We start from the raw sequence: 17660 nt of genomic DNA, 5'->3' as shown, positions 1-17660 counted from the left end.
AGAGGTGTTTGATGTATTTGTTGTTGGTATGACCGATACTTCATTGTCAGAAAAACCGTCGTGGTTGAGAAAAGCTACAGCATCAGTGGACATACAACAAGGAGGTGGTGGGTTCCCTCCATCCCTATCGACCATGGTCTCAGGGTTGATGTGTGTTGCGTGTACTTTGCTATTACATTCATCTAGTTCCATAAGGTTCGTTACACCAATCTCCCCAGTGTTAGAGTCCACAGAACACAGTGTATTCAGACGACTTTCGTCGGTACCGCTGTGTTTTCGAATGTGATCAACGACCGACGTTGACACCAGTGCCTCTTCCGTGAGGTCAGACTTTGGATTTGCCATTGAGCCATGATTAACATGACAGGCATTGTTCACTAAGCTATCTGAACACACTGACCCGGAAGTAGGGTCAGTGCTGTTAGTTCGATTGTGTGGTGGACACTGCTCAAAGGCCATATGTATTGGGGCATCATAAGCGTGTTCAACGTTTGTTTCAGCATTGTTGATAACAACCTCGACCATTGGGCGAGTATCGTCGCCTGTCTCAGCGGTGGCTTGTGTGCTTAGAGTACTTACAGTTGTTAGATTCAGCTCCCCACAGAGAGCTACAGCTGTCTTCTCGGAGTCAGGGTGTGCGTCCATTGAGGTCCATTTCCTGGTTTGTGCGCGTGTCTTAGCGAGGTGCATCAGCGCCGGTGTTGCTGGAACAGATTGTATCAAGGACTCGGCATACATCAATCGGGCGCGATGTTTAATTCAAGCAGTCCGACAGAGACTCCAGCCGCAGACCACGCAGAACAGCAAAACAGCACAGTACTCGCCCTTTCGCCGAGGGCTTACGCCGCAAGGGCGTGGAGGCGGCTCTTTTAAAGTCAGCTGATCCTCCTGCTGCTGACTTAAAGGCACACGCACCTCCGAAAAGTTGTTCACCCAGGTCAACACTCCACAGCAAACGCGGGGCACAGGAGGGTATTCCACAGTGATTTCCACAGCAAAACAGCACAGTACTCGCCCTTTCGCAGAGTGGCTTTTTTGGTACAGTTTACTTATTGTATATTCACATGGCTCTACAACCTCAGAGAATCGAGCATTTAACTTTGAACGAATTCAAACTCATATTCACCCTTTTAATACAATAAGTCTTTGAATGGGAAAAAGTTGCATCTTGCACTAGCAAAAAGAACACCTTTTAAAACAAGTGTTTACTTGCATGTTCTTCTGAATAACGTTGTACGGTTATGTCTCGGAAGGATAGCTCAGTGGCAACGTGCTTGCTTTGGAAGCAAGACGACACAGAGCACCACAGGTTAGATCCCTGGGTCCTCGCTTGGAAACCTCTGGGTATTAAGTGTGTTATAAATAACCTATCATATCATATCATACTTGTCCAGTAAGTATCTTGCTTGGTAGCAATCTAGTAGTAGCATACAAGAAAAAAAACAGGCACTCCCACGGAATGATTAGAAATTCAGAACGTGGTAATATAGTGATTACATGGGAAGTTCAACAGTCCAACAAAACTGTAAATTAACGTGAACTAACAAAAGATAAACGTTTTCTTGGGAATATGTGTGTACACCTTGAAATTCTGGGAAAGAATGTTGCATGTGATGTGTTAAGTAAATGAAAATATATGAAATTGAGTGGGATGGGAGACGCAAGAAGGGTCATTTTGGTGTAAAAGTATATTACTGATTGAGCTGAAAAAAGTTCATGTTTTGTCTGTAAAATTCATATGGTTTTTGGTCATAACAATTGTTTTCCAACTTTAAAGCATTATAATTCCTCAACACATGTGTGCCCGCCCTCCCCATCCATCCCACTACTAGCCCGTGCCAGCAGTTGCTGCAGCGCTAAACATGTGACATGGAGTAGCAGCAGCAGTGTGATGGGCTGGTGGTGGGCCGATCTAGGTCTAGCACTGAACTGCCCAGGCCGCCCACACTACAAGCGGCGCCGCTGGCGCCGGCCCCGGGGCCGGCATTATGGGGCCAAGATTATTTGGCCCCTGGCACTTATATTTTTACAAATTAAGCACTGCTCGCTGGTAATAAAGTGATGGAAAATAATGTTCCAAAATACATGCTAGGGTTGGGCTCCTTTCCTCTAGACGTCCCCTTATTAAAAGTCACTGTACAACTCCAGAGGCACTGTTTCATAACCTCATAGTTCTTGTAACCTATCACCGTAGCACGCTGCACTACCAAGCTTAGGATTCCTTTCCTGCTCAGCTTTAGGGTTCTTGACCCTTTAATCCTTAATCTCTCATGTGGGTGTGGGTCCCAGATCTAAACAGCTTGGATCACTTCGATCCCAAGCAAGTGTTTTCTCCTGTAGTGTCTCTTTTCTTCTTTCAGGGTCCCAGACCCTTTTTGCTTTGAACTTGGGTTTCACACATGAGGGTGAGCCCCAGACTCCCAAGGTTGTGTTGTGTCTACTTGGTTCATTCTCCTGAAAAGTCTACAACCTCCTCTCATTTGCTTCAGGGTGCCAGACCCTATTTCTTGCACTGCATCCATTTGGTTCACTCTCCTCTCAAAAATACAGCTGTCTCTTGTGTTCATCAGGGTCCCAGATCCTCTCCTTCTTTTGGATCCCAGAACCTCTTTATCATGGGTGCGGGTCCAGACTCGCATGTTTCTGCTGTAGCCGCGTGGTTCACTCTCCTGCCAAGAATACACCTGTCACTCCTTTAATTTAGGGTCAAAGACCCTCTCTCTCTTTCGGGTCCCTGACCCTCTCTCTCTCTTGGGTGCGGATCCCAGACTTGCACGTCTGTGTTGCATCAGCTTGGTTCACTCTCCTACCAAGAATACAACTGTCAGTCCTTTAATGTAGGGTTCCAGCCCCCCTCTTTCTTTTGGGTCACTGACCCTCTCTGTCAAGTTCTTGAACTCACCCCTGTGCTTTCCCTGACCTCCTACACCTACCGGGCAAATTGCGTACATGTTTGCTTCCTTCTTGTTGGTACCAACGGTTCCCGGGCAGCTGTATTATTCCTGGAGGCTCCGGAAGCATTCGGCGTCCAGCAGCATTTGCAGCATCCCTTCAGACTGAGCCTTCTCTCGGGTTGTGCGTTCTGTCTCCTCTGAGATTTGCCTTACGTCCGGGTCAGTCTTTTGCTATTGCTCTTCGGAGGATTGCTCTCCCTCTCTCGCGTCTCTCCGGTCATTTGCTCAAGCCGGAGCTTGACACTGACTTCCCTTGCACACTGCAAGTGCCCAAGGGTTCCTCCCCTCTCTTGGAGGCAGACTGGCCTTCTGGGTTCCCCCAGAGAGGGAGACTCCAGCTCATCCCAGTTCCCCACAGGATGCTGGGGTTCAAGGGTTCGCCCTCTCTCTAGCTAGCGCAATGGGCCACAGACCCTTCTGTTGTAGAAGGCTTCACAACTTCCTGAGCCTGTCTTCCCATTTATGATGGTTCTGGCCAATAGGACTCTGGGAAACGTTAGACTGCTGAATGTAGTTCTTACAGGTAATCCTCATGCCTGTACACTTCTCCCTCGCCACAGTACTGATCATATGACTCCCTTGTGAGTCATTGGGGTTCTTCTTCGTCACAGTACTGGGTACTGGGAAAGGGATCTTCACTTAGGTAAGACCTATTCTTCGTCATCCCAGTACTTTCAATGGCAGAGGTCTTCAAACTGTGGGGTGCCCCCCCAGGGGGGTGCGGCTACAGCCCGGGGGAGGGTGGAGGGAACGTGAGAGCCCAGCATATAATGTAAAAAAATATATATCATTTTATTTGAATTTTATTTTACGATTGGAGGAAATGGGCAGGGGAGGCTCACATGGTCGGACTGGACCATAAAACTGTCTCAGTCACCAATGAACAAGTGGGCCACAGTTGCAAATGGATATTCATTCCTTTACTCACAGATTGTTTGAATAGTACCCAAGGGGGTGTTTTTTGTTCAAATGTAAGCAAATTGTGATATTTAAAGTATATTTATTCTGCAACAATGGTCAAAACTACTAGTTGCTTAGTGAAGTAACTCATCAAACTGGCGCACATTGGGCAGAATGTGGCCCATCTTGACTGGCCTACACTTGCATTTTGCATTTTTGGTATGACATTGCACTATTTCCCTATAGGCCAGTCCGAGCCTGGACGCTCATCCGTAATTGACGAGGGGGCGTCCACCCAGTGCCCCCTCACCTATTATGGAGGGGCAGAGTAGCCAGCCCAGTGAAACACTGAACACTCCCTCAGCTGCTTTTCCCAGCTAAAGGAGTGCTCCTGGGCTGGCTTAACTGTCAAAGGGAAACACTGTTTCCCTTTGACAGTTCAGTTCCCCAGCCGCACATGCTCATTGAGCCATGCAAGGCTGTGGGCGTTTTGCTTCGTCAGCTTTGCATAGCTCATTGGAAATGCTGGCTGGGGGACTGCATAGCTGTATGTGCGAAGTGGAGCTCCTCTGCCCCCTCGCAAATACGGACAGAGCAACCTGGAGTATTTCAGCACCCACGCGCAGGCCCATGCAGAAGGTAGATTTATGTTCATTTATTTTTTATATAAATATGTGTATGGATGCAAGTATGCTTGTGTTATGAGTGAGTATGTGGTGATGGTGATGGGTGCTTGTATGAATGATAGAGTGATTGCTGTGTGAATGTGTGTGTGTGTGTGTGTGTTTGTTTTGGTCTGTTGAGCTGATTTTGGCAAGGGGGGACAGAGGGTTGTAAAAATGCCTTTGTTGCACGATACCCTACCCACCTGTTAAAATCAGCTCTCCTTCTGAGTTGCTGTGGAGCCCCGTGGACAGTGATGGTATTTTTATTACTGGATTCCTATCATAGATGTCCTTTGAAAAAATACCATGCTTTCTGCTTTGGCCCCTCAGGGCAAATTGCAAACTGTTTGGCTTTTTACCCATTTATTTTTAAAGTATGCGCTAAAATGCAACATTTTAACCCATTATTTAAAATAAATTCACAGGGGTAAACACCCCGGAACACCACTTGATTGGTTCGGGCTCCCTCACTGTGCTTGGTTGCGATGGAATTTTTGTGGGAAATATTTATTCCCCTCCACTTACAAAATTCACCAGGTGCAGTGGCTGTGTGCAATACTTCATAGCCATTTGAACATACTGTCTGTTTGGCATTTTTGGGGGGGCTCAGCCTGCCCAAATGTTGCTCAGGGGGCCTAGGCCAAAAATGTTTGAAGGCCACTGTTCTAGGGTAAGGGTATGGTAACAACTCATGAGCCTATTAGGGTAGAGGTTGTTCTTAGGGTTATCGGAAGGGGTTCCAGGGTCATTGATTGGCGGGGGTTTCTCTGGGGAGGGTGCCCCCTAATCCCATAAGGGGCTTCCTCTCGCATGCAATCCTCCCTCGGTGCACCACCTCCAGGGCGATTAGTGTTCTGTGGATGCACCTCCCTGACCCCATGGGAGAGGTCTCCCATGGAAAAGGGATGACATCCTTAGTTCATCACAAACCTCAGACTGTGTCAGGGAGGGATTTCCAGGCAGTGTCTCCAGTAGTGAGTACCTCTAATCAGAGAGGGAGTCCACCGGTCCTACTCTTGGCCACAAACAACTAAAGCCAAACCCTTAGAGCCTGTTTCTGGGCCAACTCTTTTTAGAGAATCTCCCAGAGCACTAGACCTCTGTGATGCCAAGGGTATCTGCCCTCTTGACCTCAGCCAACTCAATGAAAGCCATTTCAGAGAAGCTCACCTCACAGAAATGCAAAACCCTTGCAAGGCCAACTCACTGAAAATGCACCCATTGCTATCACTAGAAATCTCATCCAAATTTGAAAAAAGGGGGGATGTAGCATCAAAGATTGCACAAAGTGTAAAAAGTAAATAATAAACAATGAGGGGAAAAGGGAATAAAAAGAGAGGGCAACATTAAGGGCAAGATGAACAAAACAGGAAAGAAGTAAAAGGAGAGGGATAGTACGTAGTGGTAAAAAGGGGGACAGGAGAGGGGTTCCCCTGCCTCTGCAATAAAGAAGGGTGAAAAAAAGGGACACAAAGAAAAACAACCCTTAAATAGGATGAGATGGCATGAGGTTAACTGGAGAAAAAAACACATGTTCATTAGTTGGCTTACAATGAGAAGGCTGCAATGAGTTAGGAGTCAGGTGAGTTGGCTTGTACTGAGTTGGCATAGATGCAGGAAGGATCTCCTAAATAAACCTTAGAGACTAGACCTGTGCAGGGCCAGGATCTCTTATAGACCCTCTCAGAGCCTTATTACTGTGCAGGTCCAGGACCTCTTACACCCTCTCAGAGCCTTATTGCTTTACAGGTCCAGAACCTCTCAGACCCTCTCAGAGACTTATTACTGTGCAGGTCCAGGGCTTCTTAGACCCTGTCATAGCCTTAGACCTGTGCAGGGCGGTTTCCTCCTATAAACTCTCTCAGATCCTTAGATCTGTGTAGGTCCAGGACCTCTTAGACCGTCTCAGAGCTTTAAACCTGTAAAGGGCAAGTTCCTCCAGGGTACGCTTTCAGAGCCTTATTACTGTGCAGGTCCAGGACCTCTTAGACCCTATCAGAGCCTTATTACTGTACAGAGCCAGGTCCTCTTAGACCCTCCCAGAGCCTTTTTACTGTGCAGGTCCAGGACCTCTTAGACCCTCCCAGAGCCTTATGTCTGTGCAGGGCCATTTCTTCCTATAGACTCTCTCTCTCAGAGACTTAGATCTGTGCACCTCCAGGACCCCTTATACCCTCTCAGAGCGTTAGACCTGTGCAGGGCTAGGTCATCTCACAGCCGTACACATCCCCTCTGCAACCACAGCAAGCATGCATTCAAATGCACTGCTCTGAGTCATCACCTCCACTGGATGTTTAGTATTGCCCGAAACGTACTACACAAGACATATAGACTACATGCCGAGTATGGGCTGACACTCCCACTACATGAGACATGTCTGCTGCATGCTAAGCATGGCCTTTAATGCCTTACTACATGTGACATCTCCACTGCGTGCAGATCATTGGCCTGAATCTCCTACCATGTGAGACATCTCTACTGCATGGAGAGCAAGGCTGGCACCCTAACCATGTGTGATATCTCCACTACATGCCAATTATGGACTGACACTCTTACTATATGAAACACCTGACCCATCTCCAGGGTGACCAGGGTGTGATTGAATGGACCGCTCATTGCCTTACCTGGCTCACCGGTGTCACCTTTGTCCCCTGGGAGCCCAGGAGAAGCATCGCGACCATCTCTCCCATCTCTGCCTGGAAGTCCTGGGCTGCCATGAGATCCTGGGATCCCGGGGAATCCTGGCTGCCCAGAGCAGGGACCTGGGATTTTGTTGTCCTCTATCAGCCTGGTGCAGGTGACCAAGCCCATTAGAAGGAGAAGTGTGATGGGCCTCATCTTGGCTCCTGGGGACCTGCAGGCAGATAAAGGTGAAAGGTCAGCAGGAGGCCCAGGATGGATCATTAATGCCTAGTGCCTGTTGATCCTAGGTATGCAGAGAGAAATAGTGATAAACTGGGGTTGTGAGTTTAAGCATAATTCTAGTTTGTATCAGTCAGGTTCTGCGCCACAGAAAAGAAACTATTGGTCATCTTGGTTTATATTAAACACATTGTTTATTGATTTGCAATATGATACTACTTTTGCAAGTTTGTTTCTGAACCAACATTAACCTGATGCTGGCACGTGCTAATGTTTCGCCCTGTTAATGGGCTTTGTCAAGGCTTAGCATTATGCATAGGCAACTTTGGAACAAATAATTATACATTCAGAAACCCCTGTTAGGAGTCCCAAACAGTAGTATCATTGTGCATATCTTTTTCTGCATGTTATTAGTTCCCTTAATCCTAAATTATGATTGGTGCCCTGTGTTAAAATGGTAGCAACCTACGTTGATCAAAGTTTCACAAGTAACTGTTTGCCAACAATAATAAGTTCTTATATAAGCAGCTTATGTATTTTTCTACAAGAAGACTATTTTACATGTACATTTAGGTTATTGCTCATTATCTGAGATTTCCTGTTGGAGAGAAAGGGGGTGGAGGGAAGAAACAAATGACGAGAAGAGTTTTGGGAATGGAGATGGCGGGTCTGTCGTTTGATAGCAAAGGAGTCTTGTGTGGAGCAAGCAAACATTGCATAATTTTAGATTCACCTAGTTTGGTATCTAAAGTGATCACTTCCAGTGGTATAAGTCTGTGCATTATCAGTGCTGTAATTAAGGCATGAGTGGGTTTATATTGGTATGCTGTCTTTTGTAGCGTGATCTGGCATGCAGAGCGTTGGGTATAAAGATGTCGATTACTTGTGTGCAAAGTATGGCCTGTGCCTAATGCTACGCCTTGACAAAGCCCATCAGCAGGGCGAAACATTAGCACGTGCCACCATCAGGTTAATGTTGGCTGAGAAACAAACTTGCACAAAGCAGAATCATATTGCAAATCAGCAATAAACACTTATGACCAATAGTTTCTTTTCAGTGGCGCAGAACCTGACTAATACAAACTTGTTTCTCTACCTTGACTCATTAGGGTGATATCAGTCATAGGGTCTTGCAGCCGAAAGATTTATGTTGTACACACAACACATACCCCACACAACGTAAAAAGGCGCACAGACATACAAATGTCCCCATCACCTGCACTTAAGCATCATTTTACCCTGGATCGGGAGCCAGTGGAGCTTGGTCAAGACTAAGGTTGCACGTGTAAAAGAGGGGGCTCCAAAGCAGTTTCTGAATAAGAAAGAGAGTGTGCACAATAAGCCGAAATTGCATTATGGGAATTGTAGTGTTATCTCCAAACTGCTCCACGAATAACAAAGAATGTAATTGAGAAAGACACTATGGGCCTGATTCTGAAAGATTTTCAGTGGAGGAAATCAGAAATCCTCGTGAGCACTTCTGATTTGCACCCAATACCTTACGCCTGATTTCTAAAGGCTAAAACTGGAACAAATATGGAGACGCCGGGGGCATCTCTGAGATGCGCACGTGCAAATGTGATTCTCAAAGTTTCCCTCACAGGCATCTCACAGATGCCCCAGGCCTCTGCAGATACGCTCAGGTTTTAGGCTTTGAGAATTAGGTTGAAGGTCGCATTAGCAAATCTCAGATTCTTACGGGCTTCTCGTATTTGCTCCAGTTCAAATCTCTGCGAACTGCGCTCTGAGGCCTCCATGCGTGTGGTGCCTTCTACAAGTATTGAAATAAATAAATAAATAAATATTCAGTGGAAAAACCTTTTGAAGGTCACGTTATATTGAGCTTACACTTGAACAACCATGCATATTCAATTAAAAGACTTTAGTGGATGAGTTACGATTGTGGCACTGCATCTAAAGACCAAAGATATTGTAAGCGACACAACCATGATGTGTGCCCCATTATTCCCTGCTCTTACTCACAGATGACAGGACAGGCTTTTATAACGGAAGGTGTTTTACAAGGTTCCTGAACTGAACAACACATATTAAGTATCCCTCTGTTTCCAAATGTAGCTTAGCCATTACATTCGCGTATCAGTGTTTTTTCACTGAATTTCAAATGCTTTTTTGATTGAAGGTGTTTTATAACGTTGCTGCACTGAATATCACTTATTGTAAAGTCTTCTGTTTCCAAACGTAACTCAACCACAATGTCCCTTTTGCAAAGTTTTTTCCCACTGAATGTGCATCGTTTTTATAACTGAGGGTATTGCATAATGTTCCACCAGTATATGTAAGTTATTAAAAAGTCTGCAAGTTATGGTTTCGTCGCTTACAATAACTGGTGAATTTCTTTGGTATTTAGTTTTTACACTGCAACCATAACATCTCTTTTACAAAGTGTTTTCACTGAACTTCAAAGGTCTGTATTAGAGCTTCTTTGCCATCATCTCCCCTTAACAATGTTTATTTACTGGAAATATGTATATATACACAAAAATGTTTGGATGTCCGTGAACATTTGGCAAGTTAAGGACATCATAATAATGTCACCAAACAACTGACGAACAGTAATTCCACCCCGCCCTCACACAAGTATGGTGAACATCTGGCCAGTGGTTCAGGCTGTGACAGGATTGTATTTAAATATAAGAAAATCAAGATTTAAAAATATTGGCATCCCCCTATCCCTTTGCCTCCTTGACGAAACGACACAAAACTTTCCCCATAAATCAGATTTGGCCTATATTTTTGGGGGAACGTTTTTCTGCAGATTCGTTGAACAGCACCAAAGTTCTAAGCAGGGGTGGGCTGGACTATAGGGAACTCTGGATATTGCCTGGTAGGCCTCTGCACTCTGGGTAGGGGTGAGCTGGATATTGCCTGGTCGGCCTCTGCACTCTGGGTAGGGGTGGGCTGGACTATAGGGAACTCTGGATATTGCCTGGTAGGCCTCTGCATTATGGGTAGGGGTGGGCTGGCCTATAGGGAACTCTGGATATTGCCTGGTAGGCCTCTGCACTCTGGGTAGGGGTGGGCTGGCCTATCGGGAACTCTGGATATTGCCTGGTAGGCCTCTGCACTCTGGGTAGGGGTGGGCTGGCCTATCGGGAACTCTGGATATTGCCTGGTAGGCCTCTGAATTCTGGGTATGGGTGGGCTGGCCTATCGGGAACTCTGGATATTGCCTGGTAGGCCTCTGCACTCTGGGCAGGGGTGGGCTGGCCTATAGGGAACTCTGGATATTGCCTGGTAGGCCTCTGCACTCTGGGCAGGGGTGGGCTGGACTATAGGGAACTCTGGATATTGCCTGGTAGGCCTCTGCACTCTGGGCAGGGGTGGGCTGGCCTATAGGGAAATCTGCAGATTGCCTGGTAGGCCTCTGCACTCTGGGCAGGGGTGGGCTGGCCTATAGGGAACTCTGGATATTGCCTGGTAGGCCTCTGCACTCTGGGCAGGGGTGGGCTGGACTATAGGGAACTCTGGATATTGCCTGGTAGGCCTCTGCACTCTGGGCAGGGGTGGGCTGGCCTATAGGGAACTCTGGATATTGCCTGGTAGGCCTCTGCACTCTGGGCAGGGGTGGGCTGGCCTATAGGGAACTCTGGATATTGCCTGGTAGGCCTCTGCACTCTGGGCAGGGGTGGGCTGGCCTATAGGGAACTCGGATATCGCCTGGTAGGCCTCTTTTGGTGCTAACATACTTTATTTCCACATTTATTTTCTCATAGGAAAGGTTGGGCTTGCTGCAATTGTCTAATATGGGGCCACTTTGAACATTATTTCCAGGGACTGTTTTGGTTCCCATCGCCCCTGGTTCTAAGCCACCGAAAAAAGTGTTCTTCGCAAAGGAAGAGCAATTTCACCATAACTACAGGGACAGGCTACCACTGACACAGAGAATTAAAACAATCTGTTTAAAAGTTTAAAAATAAATATAGTTTTACTTAACCTCTATTTCAGTTGTTTGAGAGTTATTACCCCGACTCCATTACAGGATGAGTGACGTGGAAAGCAAGCAGAATAGTTGCGGTGTGTATGGAATGAATGTGATTTGCAAGTTGAACGATTGAGAGGTGCTTATTTATTCATTTCACATTTGGGGAACTCCCAGACCCACAGGTATCACAGCGTTTGTAAAGAGTAACATCATGGAAAGGATTAACATGTCATAGAGTCAAAAGGCGGCTTAGATAGATCATAATTAGGATGTTAGTCATACTTATTGAATAACCAAGTTTTCAACAATTTCTTGAATGCTGAGTGGTAGGGCTCATGGCTTAAGTCAGGGGGAAAGGAGTTCCACAGGGAGGGGGGAGAATGGACCTGGTGTGGAGACCATGTGAATGTGATGTGGGGGTGGGAAGAGTTTGGTGTGCAGGTGCAGCGAATGTGGCATGTTAGTGTAGTGAATGTGATGCACATGTGGAATTAATGTGGTGTGCAGGTGAAGTGAATGTGGTGTTCAGGTGGAATGAGGGTGGTGTGCAGGAATTAGTGTGGTGTGCAGTTACAGTGAATGGGGCATGCAGGTAAATTGAATGTGGTGTGCAGGTGTAGTGAATGTGGTGTACACGTGGAATGATTGTGGTGTGCAGGTGCAGTGAATGTGGCGTACAGGTGGAAGGAGTTTGGTGTGCAGGGGCAGTGAATGTGGCATATGGATGCATTGAATGTGGTGTGCAGGTGTAGTGAATGTGATGCACAATTGGAATGAGTTTTGTGTGCAGGTGGAATGAGTGCAGTGTGCAGGTTCAGCAAATGTGGCATGTAAGTGCATTGAATGTGGTGTGCAGGTGTGGTGAATGTGGTGTACAAGTTGAATGAGTGTTGTGTGCAGGTGGAATAAGGGTGCTGTGCAGGAATTAGTGTGGTGTGCAGGTTCAACGAATGTGGCGTGTAGGTGCATTGAATGTGGTGTGCAGGTGTAGTGAATGTGGTGTACAAGTGGAATCAGTGTGGTGTGCAGGTGTAGTGAATGTGGTGTGCAGGAGGAATGAGTTCGGAGTGTAGTGAATTCTGAGTTAAAGTGGAATAACAGTAGTGCTAATGTGGAGTGGTTGTCGTGTAGTGGCAGAGGAGATGTGATGTGAGTGTGGCATTTGGGAAGAGTAAGAGTGGAGTGCAGAAGTGAATGCAGTGTAGAGGTGGAGTCAATGTGATGCGAAAAGGCTTGAATGCGATATTTGGGGAAGTGATTGTGTTGTACAGGTGGAGTGAATTTTGTTAGTTTACAGGTGAACCTATTGTGTGCAGGACGAACGTGGTGTGAATATGGTGTGCACGCAGCACACGTGTGGTCAGGGCTCACATTCATAGTTTGCTAGCCCTTCATCCTGGCTTTTCGATCCACAGTGTAGTATCCCACCTCATTGCACAACCCTGTCGGCAGCACTCGTGGACTCTCGGCTCTCGGATACCTGAGCTGGTCAGCATACAGCACTGCAAGGCCATGCCAAGGACAGCTGGGCGCTGTACAAAATACCTCTGCTACTGAAAAATGGGAGCCACACAAACCGCCACACACTGCCCCGCTAACAGGCATTCCCCATTCTCAAGGCAGTCACTCCCTCGCTTCTCCCTTGACAGCCATCACTGACATGCATTCCCCATCCTCAAGGCAGTCACTCCCTCGCTTCCCTCTTGACTGCCATCACTGCCCCGCTAACAGGCATTCCCCATCCTCAAGGCAGTCACTCCCTCGCTTCTCCATCACTGACAGGCATTCCCCATCCTCAAGGCAGTCACTCCCTCGCTTCCCTCTTGACTGCCATCACTGCCCCGCTAACAGGCATTCCCCATCCTCAAGGCAGTCACTCCCTCGCTTCCCTCTTGACTGCCATCACTGCCCCGCTAACAGGCATTCCCCACCCTCAAGGCAGTCACTCCCTCGCTTCCCTCTTGACTGCCATCACTGCCTTGCTAACAGGTATTTCCCATCCTCAAGGCAGTCACTCCCTCGCTTCCTTCTTGACTGGCATCACTGCCCCGCTAACAGGCATTCTCCATCCTCAAGGCAGTCACTCCATCGCCTCTCCCTTGACTGCCATCACTGACAGGCATTCCCCATCCTCAATGCAGTCACTCCCTCGCTTCCCTCTTGACTGCCATCACTGACAGGCATTCCCCATCCTCAAGGCAGTCACTCCCTCGCTTCCCTCTTGACTGGCATCACTGACAGGCATTCCCCATCCTCAAGGCAGTCACTCCCTCGCTTCCCTCTTGACTGGCATCACTGCCCCGCTAACAGGCATTCCCCATCCTCAAGGCAGTCACTCCCTCGCTTCTCCCTTGACTGCCATCACTGACAGGCATTCCCCATCCTCAAGGCAGTCACTCCCTCGCTTCCCTCTTGACTGCCATCACTGACAGGCATTCCCCATCCTCAAGGCAGTCACTCCCTCGCTTCCCTCTTGACTGGCATCACTGACAGGCACTCCCCATCCTCAAGGCAGTCACTCCCTCGCTTCCCTCTTGACTGCCATCACTGCCCCGTTTACTGCTTCGCTTGCAGTCTCTCCTATTTCGCGCTTTCTTAAATGCAACAGGCAGTCTTCATAGCCACTACCCCACGCCCCAAATAGCAGACATAATCCCCCCTTTTCACCCTCCCCACTAGAAGTTGCCCCCTTTGTATTTTACCCATCCCCGCTCATCCTTACCCCCCAACCCCTTTTCTGAATGTCCGAGAGTCGCTCTCACGCTCTCCCCCACTTCACCTTCACTTTCTCTTGCCACCCATCTCTCTCCCCATTCCCATAGGCACCCCCACAGAATCATTGGGGGTGCTGAGGACGCTCATATAAATAGGATGTTCTCTGCTACTCTCCTTTCCACAGAACAAAGGGTCAGAACTGTATGGCTGAGCACCCCAGGAGGGTCAGCGAATTCCACTCCCCCTCCCCAAGATGGCATCCAGTCCCTCGGCCACTCACTGTGTGCTGGGGGTGTCTCCGAGACCGGCCTGTGCTTCCCCCGCGCCTTCCTCTCCAGACCTGGTGGGAACGTCGGCTCCAGGCAGCAGAGCTCTGACGATCACCAAGAAAGTGAGCCAAAAAAGCACTGAATAGGAAAAAAAACTTCTGATGGTGTCAGGACTATTCCAACCACAGGACGAGGAAGCGAGCCAGGAGGCAGAGTGAGCATGAATCACTGGCTTCACTGGCAGTCTAGCATGAAGGCATGTCTGCTAGGTTGCATAGAGTGCTTAACATCCCCCAAAAGCGTCTTCAGTGAGCTACACAGAAACTTTAAAGAAGAGAAAAGCGAGTGGGAGAGAAGGAAGCAGTTAGGAGAGGAAAAGCAACAGCTCGTGTTACCGTATGCTCTGTTTCTTTTTTTTAGCATGACATTTCTAAAAGGCTTTGTAGCAATAAGTGTGGCTTCATGGCGCTGTGGGCTGTCTGGAAGTATTTTATTTAATTGTTTTTTTATAACGTGCCTAATACCGTACCCGAGCATGGTTTCTAAGCGCAGATCCGGGATTCGAACCTCTGTTGCACTGTGTGGTCTTGCTTCCAAGACCAGCACGTTGCCCCTGTGCTATCCTCTGTAAAACAATGTAAAGTGGTGTGAGGAATTCGGAAATCCACACGGGGAGAGTGCGCTCACCTGGGCTTTTTTGATTTTTTGATAAGTGAAAATGAACGATGGGAGATCAACCTCCAAGGATGGTGTGAGGCCATTCTGCACACAGTCCATCTGCTTCCTGCACAAAACGCCTAGTCGCATGTACTCCGGGAAGACACAGCCTACAGGCGCCGTCTTCCCTTTTCATATTCAACTGGAATGTGACAGCCCTGAGTACATCAAAGCATCTCCAGAAGGGGGAAGGCGCACCTTCCTCCAGCTATGAGCAGCCTAATTTAAATATCAAAGGCTCCATGGATCTGTATTTCTTTTGTACTCTGGCTTGTGGCAGTGCTTATTAACGAGATAATTGAAGCAAGCCTAAAGGAGAGTCTTGGTTGCCGGAGGAGACAACAGGAAAGGTGGGACTAAAACTCCTTTGGTATGCAATGTGTCAACTTGAAGCTAGTTTCCACCTCTCTGTATGAAAAGCAGTAAATGGCCTGTCCGGATCCAGCAGTTACTGCAGGTGTCCCTGCAGAGCACATACCTTACAGAGGGACAAAGCATGTGATCTTGGAGAGACGGGAAGTCTGCTCCCAGCACATATTTGAAGGGAAGCCTGCGCTTTAATCAAGAGTCACAGAGGGCGCAGTTAACCAGAGAGACACTTTTATCTACAACAGACAGGAAGATGGGTGGGACTTAGGTATATGTTGTCACCCCTTGTCTGTCCTGTTTCAGAGCACCTTGGTCCTGACCTCATGTGTTAGGGAGAATTCTCAGAAATGTGCTAATTCCCTTTTGCCTTAGAGACCCTCAGCTCTTTTGCTGGACTTCAGGACTTTTAATTTTTATCCCGGAGAGATTGAGACCTTTTTCCCACTCTCTCATGCATTTTGTTCTGATTTGAACCCTGTGTTTCTTTTGGTTTTGGAGTCTGACAAACTCCCTAGGCATTATCTTTTTACATTATGACACACAGCACCTTCAGTGCAGTGGCGCAGAGAAGTCCTTTGGATTTCTGCCAAGGTTTAAATACCTTCTCTTGGATAAACTACTGTTTCCAAGAGTAGTAAAGTGAAATTGACTTTACTTACCTGTTTCTCCTTGTAGACCCAGCACACACTATCTTACATAGGGTGCTGGAGGGGTTACTTAGTATCCCCTTTGTTTACCTTCTCATGTAACATTTTTATGTTACCCTTTCTACAATGAATGGCTGGTGGCAGTGGTTTACTTTGTCCTATTATTGTGTATTTTTACCACGGGCTACGTTCGCAGCTGCAGTATAGCACCCATGGGTGCCCATTTCGTCAAGATGGCCCTGGTCTTCTTTTTTCGCCATTTCTTGTTGGAAAGGTCCTACTTGAGATTTACTCTGCCCGCAAAACCAGGGTTGGTCCCTGTTTTGTCTTTGGCGAGATTCACTGGTGAAGCCCGCCTCTGGCTACAGCGTGTCTGGCAGGGCAGGAAGAGAGGGAGGTTCCCGAAACTCCCTGTGCTTAGTCTCCTTGGTTACAGGAATGCACCCAAAGGTGACTGGCTGGTGGGCTGTCCTTGGAGGACAGCCACCCTGCTGTGTGAGTGACAGTTAGGCTGCAATGAATGGGAGAAACTTGTATAAAAGGCGAGGTCTTTCGCAAGGAAGGCACAGTCGACCTCTGGACGAAGGAACCGAAGAAGAAACTGAAGAAGAAGCTTGCTGTAACCTCTTGGACCGTTGGTTTTCCCGGGGAAGCCCTGCAGCATTGCTGAAGCTCCGAATTTCTAATCGAATAGAGAAGCCCTGCAAGGACGACTTCTCCCCTTGGGTTGGTGGGACCAATCAGCCCCAAAATGAACTCGACTGAAAACCCTCTCTTTGCTGGCTGTACTTCCAGGGGACAGGAACACCAGAATCGAGTGCATCGTCTTTAAGCCAGACCCGAGCTCCAGGAAGATCCTCCGGACTCCCTTGATGCAGCACTAACCAAGCCTGAGCCACCTCAACAGAGTGATGGACCCCAGAAGCAAGGAAAGTCCACAAGGTGTTCAAGAACCACGGTGGTGTTATTTGCAAGTAGCTGAAACCGCAAAGTGCTGCTGATCTGATTTGTGCCCAATGCTGCCGCCGACCCTCAAACCGTAGTGCTGGAGTCCCCAGATGCCCTCCCTCCTGTCCCCGCAACAGAGGCCCAGTAAAAACAGGATCTGCAGGAACTACAGCAGGAACAGAAGCCAGCTGGAGCATTTTCTTCAGATTTAAGGTACTGTGAACTAAGGGGTACTTACCTCTTGTTGTGTGTAGCTTGCTTGCTCTCCATTGAGACTTGCAGTGGCTGCCCTTTGCAGAGTTGCTTGCAACTTTGCCCTTCACAGGCCTCCCAGCTTGTGGCCCAACAGTGATTTCTTTTACAACAAAAATCTTTATAACTTTGTGCAAGTCTTTTGTGCTAATCTTCAAGAAGGGCCTCAGCTCCCCTAGTCTTTGCTCAGTTGACATTGGCTGTCCTCGCTCTCTGAAGACTCTTCTTACCCTCTGACTTTGTGTTGATCTGCCCCTCCAGAAATTCATACATACCATGCCTGTATAGCTGGGAAGGGGTTAAACTACATTGCATTGGGGGATTGTTTGAGAAACTTGTTAACCTTTGTTTCCATCCCTAACCTTTTCCTTTTTGCCACAACTTCAGTATTTCCATTCAAGTGTGAAAAGTGATATATT

At 47.7% G+C, this 17660-nt stretch overlaps 1 protein-coding gene across 2 annotated transcripts in view; it reads right to left on the bottom strand.

The window, feature by feature from the left end:
• The window catches only part of C1QTNF5 (C1q and TNF related 5), a 43467-nt gene extending 29015 nt beyond the window's left edge, over positions 1-14452 (bottom strand). The window contains exons 1-2 of one of the 2 annotated variants that reach the window (XM_069614365.1): positions 14320-14452; positions 7144-7373 (exon numbers count right to left, since the gene is read on the bottom strand). In XM_069614365.1, coding sequence (XP_069470466.1) covers positions 7144-7357 — 214 coding nt within the window. In that variant the 5' untranslated portion in view covers positions 7358-7373; positions 14320-14452. Of the gene's footprint in view, positions 1-7143; positions 7374-8597; positions 8688-14319 lie in introns of those variants that run through there. The other variant, XM_069614364.1, reaches the window with a different exon arrangement.
• Positions 14453-17660: the final 3208 nt, after the last annotated feature.

This window comes from Ambystoma mexicanum, chromosome 9 (assembly GCF_040938575.1).
Source record: "Ambystoma mexicanum isolate Mex_15411 chromosome 9, UKY_AmexF1_1, whole genome shotgun sequence".
In the NCBI taxonomy this organism is placed as follows: domain Eukaryota; kingdom Metazoa; phylum Chordata; class Amphibia; order Caudata; family Ambystomatidae; genus Ambystoma; species Ambystoma mexicanum.
The sequence above is the reverse complement of the archived record's forward strand: the minus strand, read 5'-3'. Positions and strand labels throughout refer to the sequence as shown.